The sequence below is a fragment of the Corella eumyota genome, chromosome 2, assembly GCF_963082875.1.
Source record: "Corella eumyota chromosome 2, kaCorEumy4.1, whole genome shotgun sequence".
Taxonomy (NCBI): domain Eukaryota; kingdom Metazoa; phylum Chordata; class Ascidiacea; order Phlebobranchia; family Corellidae; genus Corella; species Corella eumyota.
The window spans coordinates 2,512,062-2,521,116 of NC_137491.1; the positions used below are offsets into that span (position 1 = coordinate 2,512,062).

Consider the following 9,055-nt stretch of genomic DNA (forward strand, 5'->3'; position numbering starts at 1 on the left):
AAATCTGTTAAAAAAAAACGATAAATTAACATTTAAATCTACAAAAGATGACTCAATGCAACAACAAAATTAAAAAGGTATAATTTAACACAAAGTATGTATAAGTTAAATGTAAATTTAAAAAAAAAAAAAAATTTAAGAATTTTATATAAAATAAACGAACACATTTTTTTGAAAATAATATATTTTTTTACAGAAAAATTATTAGTTGCATAACAATTACTCTAACAAAAATTTGATGTTTGAATTTTTATTATCGGGTTAATAATATATAAAACATTTTGTTCTTAAAAATAGGTAAGTTAAAGTGTACATACAAATAACTATAACAATTGCATTAAGAAATAAAAAATATGTAAAAACTAAAAACATTAAAAAAAACTCAAGCCAGCAACAAAACGAAAAATTTTAAATTGGTACATATAACCAATTTTAATCAATAAGCTCTTTGGTTTGTAAGTAAAAGCTATAGTTCACACAACTAAATCTTCATTGCTTGAGGTCTAAACATATAAATAATTAAATTAGCTTTTTAATTTTACTGAAACAGTTAAAAAAGTATTTTAAGCTTGAGCAAAATCTATCAAAACAAAATGACATTTTCATTAACAGAAATTTATTAGATTTTATTTGAAAACGATTTATTAATAAATGTTTATCATACCATACCTGGTTTGCCGATGTATTTGCTGTTTGTTGATCTTGTTGATCAACTTGAGGTACTTGTTGATAAGTGGTTTGTTGATCCTTTGTAGTTTGTTGTTCAACAGAACTTATATGAACTTCATCACTCTTATATAAAACTAAAAAAAATGTTTAAAATATTTCAACATTTAGAAATGTTTAAAGATTTTCTTTAACCCAAGTTAAATTACCAAAAAAAAACTTTAAATAAAGTTTTTGAACAAAGCAAGTTACCAAAAAACATTTTTTTTACAACAAATTGCATTTAAAACAATGTAACCTCTTAAATATTATTTATTTAGTTGTACCTTGAGGTTCAACTTGATTAGTTGGATTTGTAGTTGAAATTGTACCAGACTTGTCATCCTTTTAAAACATACCCAATATATTATCAATTAATTAAAGTACATGGTAAAGTATACAAATTAATGTTTAAAAAGCCCCTAAAATATTTGTTTAAAAAAAATTGTCGGTTTTTTTAAATTCTTAAAAAAATAGTAATGTATATAATTACACAAAAACAACAGAAAACAAAGAAATAAAGTTTACCAACACCAAATGAAATTTAGTAACAACCCCAAAAATATATAAAAGTCCTACCTCATTATAAGTACAACAAGCTTCTACACAACACTGAGTTCCAACACAGGAGAAAACAGAATGAACAATCGATAAAATAAACATACAACATCCAATAAAACCTAAAACTGCATGAATGGCAACTGAGTTTACCTGCAAAAATATAAAAAAACTTTAAACAAAAAAAGTTTTTAAAAAAAGAAAAAAAATTTACAAAAAAAATTATATTTTAAGTAAGCTTTACTTAAAATTGTTTAAAAAAAATTAAACTACAATACAGTTACAACTTTTTTTTATTTTGGTTTTTCGCACATTGATAAAAGTAAATAATAAATATGATATACAATTTATATTACAACAATGCGACGGGAAAAAATGACAAAATCAATTTAATGATTAAAAACATGCCAAAAGTATTAATGTTTACATAAAGATTTTAAGTATGTTATGGCATGGTCACCAAACCCAAAAACAGTTAATCCAATAACCAAAATCCAGTGAATTAACTTACCCTACTATCTCCATAATAATATCCAGTTCCTGCTATAACCGCTGCAGCAATTTCCCAACCAATTAGATTAAGAGAAACAATTCCACTTAATATTGATAATACCGTGTTGATTATCAACTAAAAACCAAAATTTTGTCATTTAAAATCTTTTTTGCCTGTTCCAAAATACAGTAACCAAAAACTTTTAAATTTTCATCTTTTAAAATGTGTGGTTCTGCTAGACTATAGCATTCCATTATTAAACATAAGTTTAAGTAGCCTTAAGGCTATAAGATAAAGTAACCTAAGGCTTATTGTTCAACCAATATACAATCAAAAAAATCAATATTGTCTAAAAATAGCACAACTTAAACTTGAATACATATAAAATATAACAACAGTTTCAAAATTATAAGGTTTTTGTTCTTAAAGGCATCGTACTTATATTTGTTAACTTTGGTAATATCTAACATGATTTTATCGAAATAATGCTAACAAAGAAAAAGCTATTTACTCACTACTAGTCATTATATTTACATAGGTCATTTAAACATTACTTAATTTTTTTTCTTACTAAAGATAAAAAAATTTACTTACAATACATTGGATTGTTTTTTTCTCTATGACAATAGCGAAACCTCCAAATATAATAAACTAAAAAAAAACATAAAAACATTACTGGAACAAGTATACTAAAAAAATATGAAAAAAAAGGTTTAATAGCTTTGTTATTGCAAATATTAAATTTTATTATAAAGGGATTTCTTTATTTAATTACTAAACCAACATTGTAAAAATAAATTTCACTTACAAATACACCACTCCATATTCCAGTTCCAAGGTAACTGATGTTATCATAATATGAACCAATTCGCATGGCTACTATACCAAATATAATGCTTAGCAATCCTAATATAATTTCAGTGATCTAAACAAACAAAAAGTAAGTAGTAAAAAGGATAAATGTAAATGTATCAAATTTTATTTAGAATATATTTCACTAAAATTGTAGTGTAAACAAAATTAAATTATAAATGTTCACTAAAAATTAAATTATTTTAACCAGAAATGATATTTTGTAAATTTTAATACCATTTAATTAATAAAATAGTATTTAAAACTAAAATTAACAAACAATAATCACAAAAAAAACTTAATGTAAAAACATTTTTTATTTGTCAAAAAAACAAAAAAATTGTTTATTATATTTACCCCAAGTCCCTTAAATACACCTTTATACTTTAAGGCAGGGTTGATTGGTTTAAGATCCATAACAACGAAATTAGTTGAACTTGGTTGATGTAGGTGACTACCTTCAGACAGACTTTCACTCCAAAATTAGTTTACCTAAAAATAATATAATTTTATACTTTTAAAAACATTTTGTAAAATCATCAAGTATCACTTATTGATAAAATAAACAAATGAATATCAGTTAGAATGGGCATCATGTTTAAAACCTATTCTCATAAAAAAATGTAACAAAATAATTTTAAGTAAAAATTTTACTTACCAAACAAATAAATGAGGTTTAAATTCCAATATTAAAGAATATACCACAAAGCTTTCAAATAAAATTTACACAGTATTACATAGTTTTATAACAGAAGCCTAAGGCATACCTGCAACATAATAAGAAAATTTGAAGTGAAATATAAAGAAGATAACAGGTATTTAAACGCTAAAACAGTAAATAAAACAACTCATATAAAATATGAAAAATAGGCAACTAATGTACATACAAATGCAAAAATAGTAAAAATATGAAATTAAACAACACTACAGGCAAGCACTTAATATAAAATAATAAGATTTGCAATATAAGGCGATAGATTTTAGCACGTTTAGTAAAAAATGAAAATTTATTTAAAAAAATGTGTTTAAGAAAAATAAAATTACAAATAAAAAGTTTAAAAACAAGAAGAAAATTTTGCATAGCAACTACTACTAAATTGGTGTGTTTGGAACATTGAACAAGTGTTTAAAAAAAAGTAAACAAAAATTTGACTTTATTTAACATTTAAAGTCTAAAATTGTTTTTTTATCTGAAAATTGGTGTTCAAATTTTCAAAGTAATCACAATTTAGTGTTTAAATTTTTAAAGTTATTACAATTAAATGTTTAAAATTGTTCCTTATTTTCATTTACAGGTTCCTGATTGGTGTTTAATAATGGTTTTTGTTGCTGTTGAAATAGTTGTTGATTAGGTGTCAATATTGGTTGTGATTGCTGGTACTTTACTTGGGGTTGGTTATCTTAAGTATGTGTAACAACAATTGTACAATAAAAGTCTTAAAAAAACACCTAATTTAAAAATAAATATTGTTTTCATATATAACATATTTAAATTTGTAAAAATTAGTTTTTCATCCGAACAAAAAAAGGTTTAACTTACTTTGTTGGCCTGATGCAACATAGTTTGGTGGAATCTGGTTTGTGTAAATTAGCTGGTTGGGCTAAAAATAAACTTTAAATAGTTTAAACATTGTTAACAGGGTTAATATAGATTATTATTTACTAAATTTTTAATAAAAAACATACAGAAAAACCATATATAAATTTTTAATAAAAAACATACAATATAGTGTACTAGTTTTGGTATAAAAATTTGGTGTATTTATATAGCCCTGTAACAGAAGAATAAAAACAACTCAATTGATAAGTAATGTACTTACAACATTGTTCCCATTACAACAGTTAAGTCCAACACAACAGAATGAAGAATGAACTATGCTCACAATCATGGCAGAGAACCCAATCAAAACCAAAATAGAATTAAGAACACTGCTCTAAAAGCAAATATTATTTAAAAAGGCAATTATAGCAATAATAACTTAGTTAATATTTATTACCAACATTTTAATTGCAAGTATGGTATTACAAAATTAATCCTAAATAGCATTTTTTATTTACCGTTGTCTGACTAAAAATTGCTCCAAAAATTGCAAATACAAAAACATTGACTTGACCAAGAGCAAATACAATTGACATTACCATACCAGCAATTAGCTTAAATAATTAATAATAAGTGATATTTTTTACAAGTTTTTGTAAATACACACTAACTATATTGTGCTTTTTTTAAGTAGTATTCTTGCAAATATCTAAAGATTGGAATCACCCAGTATAAAATCAGCAAACATAAAAAAAAATTTGATTATTTAAATTAATTAAGAAACTTACAATGCAGGGCGTTGATTTTTTTCCGGTTGCTACACCCAAACCCCCAGCAATTATAGTCTAAAATAAATACAAAAATGGTTACCTTTTTTGTATAAATCCTTATCCTCGATGTGGGAAAGTCGAATGCACGACCTAAACATAGAGTAACATCAGTTACTCCGACCCAGTCTTAAGTTGCCCGTGGCAGTTTAGGATATTATAGATTATAATTGCCCAATAATTATGCTACTGATTAAGTGCTGGCTCAGCAGGACTTCATACCGTTTATAGCACCTTACCCAAGGGCTCTACAGCATAAGATCAGTGGGAACTGAACCCACAACCTCAGGTGTTCTTTAAATATGTCTTCAACCTAAAACATTTTCGCACAAACATTTTTTTTTGGTGTGCATAGTTTAACATTTAAAACTTTCAAGCAATGTCTAAAACTTTAGTAACTTCAATTTTCACTATTTTCCTTTTTTATAAAATTAAATATTGTATATATTGCCTAACTAGTAGGCTAGAAACTTCAAAATTTTAAATTCAGCAAAACTTTTTCTTGAAATAAAAGTTAAAAATTAAAAATAAAACTTACTAGTGCACCACCCCAGATCCCATATGCAAAAAAAGAAAAATAATCCCTGTAAAATGGACCTGAAGTTCCAACAATAATTAAAGTTATTCCCAATATAATACACAATCCACCAAGCACAATTTGAGCAATCTGTAAAAAAATTTTCATGGTTTTTTTTTGTTTTCAATATTAACTGTTGTTAAAATCAACAAATAAGAAAGAAATTTTTTTTAATTTTAAACTAGTCTTCACCAATTTTTTACAAACTTTGATATTTTACACATTAGATATTATTTTTAAATTTACACACAATAGTTGTTCAATACTTTTGATTTTACTTACACCGAGTCCTCTAAAAACCTTGGCAAGTTTTGCAACTGGATTAGGTTGTGGAACTGCTTGGATTATTTGGATTTGTGAGTTATCCTGTGGCATTACAGTTTGTGGTACAACAGTTTGTGCCATGTTTACAAAATTTTATTCTGTTAAAATATAAAAAATTTTGAAAGTTTTCCAATAATCATTACATTGCATTAAAATTTGTTATAAAGTTTTTAAAAAACGTTAAAAAAGCATTAATATTTACACAGATAGTATAAATTTAATAGGTGGTACATAGCAAAAACCAATTTTACGATTAAACAAATAATTTAAAAATGAATTAATAGGTTAATAAAAATAACAACAACACTGTAAAAATTAAACTTACCAGGTTTGAATTTCAAGATGAATTTTAATATTTAAAAACTTCACCAAAAACTTCCTACAACAATATTTCTTACATATTTTTAAAGGAAAAAATCCTAAAGTAAATCTGCAATATAAATGAAGTATCTAAGTGAAGCATGAATAAATAACAGATGTAAGAAATAAAGCTAAAACAGTAAATAATAGAATTAATATAAAACACCTTAAAAATATATAAATGGCAACAACACTGTGGATATAAATGCAATTAACTTTAAAATAAAATACTTTTAAATTTGTAAGTTCAGGATCGCTAACAGGCGAGCACTTAATATAAATAAATGGTAAAATAACATTTGCAATATCAGGTGATAGATTTTAATATATTGTGGTAAGAAATTAAAATTTACGTTATTAAAAATTTGTTTTAGTAAATCATAAATGCAATTAAAGAAAACTGTATAAAAGATTTCAAATAACATATTGAATTAAGTTTTTTTAAGATTTATTAGTTGATATTTTATTAGATTTAAAAATCATTTTTTAGATCAGAATGTGATTTGTAATTTTGAGTTTAAATTTTTTCTTTTTGTTCAGATGGTGGTGCCTGATTTGGTTCTGTAAATGGTTGTTCTGGCTGTTGAAATACTTGTTGATCTGATGCCATTAATGGTTGTTGTTGCTGTTGAAATGGTTGTTGATTTAGTGCCATTATTGGTTGTGGTTGTTGAAATGGTTGTTGTTGGTACACCACTTGAGGTTGGTGATCTTAAAAAATAAAAAAAATTGTACCACGCCAATAATGGTTTATCGCTTGTAATAAAATCTGCAAAACATTTTATTTTATTTAAATAAACAAAAGTTTAACTTACATTGTTGACCTGATGCAACATAGTTTGGTGGAATTTGGTTTGTGTAAATTAACTGGGTCGGCTAGAAATAAAATTTAAATAATTTAAACATTGTTAACAGGTCTTAATATCTATATTATTATTCACTAAAACTAGTAATCAAAACCATTAAAAGTGAAATATGCTAATGTGTAATACTTATAATTTTTTTAATTCAAAAAGCTGATTTTTTTTATATTTTTAAGCCGACAATATTAAAATTGTAACATATTTATTTGACATGTAATATACTTACAGCATTGTTCCCAAAACAACAGTTAAGTCCAACACAACAGTACGAAGAATGAACTATGCTCACAACTAGGGCAGAGAATCCAATTGCAGCTAGAATAGAATTAAGAACTATGCCCTAAAAACAATCAAAAAGATGAAAAAGTTAATTTTAGAAATTATAATAAACAGTATTTAATAACAACAATTTAATTGCAAGTGTTTGCTAGTAAAATTTATTAAAAAATATTATGTATTTTTATTATCTAAAACTATAACAAACAGGTTAAGGGTATTATAAAATAAATTGTAATCTAATATCTAAATATATTTTTAAGCCATTATTTTATTTACCACTATCTCGCCAAGAATAGTTCCAATAATTGCAAATGCAAAAACATTAATTTGACCAAGAGCAGATACAATTGACATCACTAAACCAGCAATTACCTTAAATTATTAATAACATCAGTGTATTTAACAAGTTATTTTTGTAAATACAAAATTATCATAATTATTTAAATTAAAAAATAAAATAAAATAAAGAGCTATCGAAGTAATAGGTTTTTGCAGGTAATAAAAAAAGCAAATACAAAAATAAAAAAAATTTACTTTAATATAGAAATCAATACAAAAACTTACAATACAAGGCGTTGAGTTTTTTCCGGTTGCTACACCTAAACCCCCAGCAATTACAGTCTAAAATAAAATTTAAAATAGTTCCTTAAAAAAAAAAAATTTAGTAAATTCAATTTTCATTATTTCCTTTTTTAAATAACTATTTATTGATATAGTGCTCAAATAGAAAGCTAAAAACTTTACAAAAAATTTACCTTTACAAACTAAATTTTATAAAAAAATTTTAAATTTAGCAAAACCTTTTCAAAAAATTAAATTAAAAATTAAAAATAGAACTTACAAATGCACCACCCCAAATCCCAGATGCAATAAGTGAAAAAAAATTCAGGTAATATGGACCTGAAGTTCCAACAATAATTAAAGTTATTCCCAATATAATACATAACCCACCAAGCACAATTTGAGCAATCTGTAAAAATAAAAAAGGTTTTTGAGGGCAAGATATTTATTTATTTCAAATATATACTGTTGTTTTCAATAAATAAAAAAGAAAATAGGGATTTAAAAATTTTGAATCAGTTATTAACAATTTTTTTCGCAATTTACATTACATACAATTTTATTTTTAAATTTACACACAATAGTCATTAATTATTTTTGGTCAGCATCTTAATTTTACTTACACCAAGTCCTCTAAAAACCTTGGCATGTTTTGCAATTGGATTAGGTTGTGGAACTGCTTGGATTATTTGGATTTGCGAGTTATCCTGTGGCATTACAGTTTGTGGGACAATAGTTTGTGCCATTATTAAAAATATTTTTCTGTAAAATATAAAAAATGTTTAATAAACTTCATTTTTTAATAAAATCAAATTAGTAGTAACTAGCGTTAATATTAAACACAATCAGTATAACTATATTTAGTTGTACAAAACAAAAACTATTATTAACATTAAAAAATTAATTAAAAAATAAATTCAATTATTAAAAAATCAAAGTAAAATTAAACTTACCATAAAATTAACTCGGGTTTAAATTTAAATTTTGAAGAATTTAAATATAATATTTCTTACATATTTTTAAAGCAAAAAATCCTAAAGTAAATCTGCAATATAAATGAAGTATCTAAGTGAAGCATGAATAAATAACAGATGTAAAAAATAAAGCTAAAACAGT

General features: G+C 24.3%; 3 protein-coding genes across 5 annotated transcripts; all 3 read right to left on the minus strand.

Moving 5' to 3' along the window:
• Positions 1-3: 3 nt before the first annotated feature.
• LOC145742819 (uncharacterized) lies at positions 4-3,391 on the minus strand. Its single transcript, XM_082560640.1, has 9 exons — positions 3,267-3,391; positions 2,966-3,100; positions 2,565-2,681; positions 2,351-2,407; positions 1,775-1,891; positions 1,285-1,416; positions 993-1,050; positions 670-803; positions 4-503 (listed from the first exon to the last, which is right to left on the minus strand). Exons 2-9 carry the CDS (start codon positions 3,023-3,025, stop codon positions 474-476), a joined length of 705 nt encoding a protein of 234 aa, XP_082416766.1. The 5' UTR covers positions 3,026-3,100; positions 3,267-3,391; the 3' UTR covers positions 4-473.
• A 37-nt stretch (positions 3,392-3,428) lies between these two features.
• On the minus strand, positions 3,429-6,325 carry LOC145742818 (uncharacterized). Of its 3 annotated transcripts, none has more exons than XM_082560637.1 (8): positions 6,202-6,322; positions 5,835-5,974; positions 5,514-5,642; positions 4,937-4,993; positions 4,667-4,762; positions 4,429-4,542; positions 4,149-4,209; positions 3,429-4,008 (listed from the first exon to the last, which is right to left on the minus strand). In XM_082560637.1, the coding sequence occupies exons 2-8, from the start codon at positions 5,955-5,957 to the stop codon at positions 3,875-3,877; spliced, it is 714 nt and encodes a 237-aa protein (XP_082416763.1). In that variant the 5' UTR covers positions 5,958-5,974; positions 6,202-6,322; the 3' UTR covers positions 3,429-3,874. The 3 variants fall into 3 exon arrangements, with proteins under 3 accessions (XP_082416763.1, XP_082416765.1, XP_082416764.1); XM_082560638.1 differs by having other exon boundaries at positions 3,923-4,057; positions 6,202-6,325; XM_082560639.1 differs by lacking the exon at positions 4,667-4,762.
• Positions 6,326-6,409: 84 nt separating this feature from the next.
• On the minus strand, positions 6,410-8,997 carry LOC145742815 (uncharacterized). The gene is made up of 8 exons (XM_082560633.1): positions 8,893-8,997; positions 8,563-8,701; positions 8,220-8,348; positions 7,943-7,999; positions 7,655-7,750; positions 7,326-7,439; positions 7,052-7,112; positions 6,410-6,947 (listed from the first exon to the last, which is right to left on the minus strand). Exons 2-8 carry the CDS (start codon positions 8,683-8,685, stop codon positions 6,754-6,756), a joined length of 774 nt encoding a protein of 257 aa, XP_082416759.1. The 5' UTR covers positions 8,686-8,701; positions 8,893-8,997; the 3' UTR covers positions 6,410-6,753.
• Between the last annotated feature and the right edge of the window lie 58 nt (positions 8,998-9,055).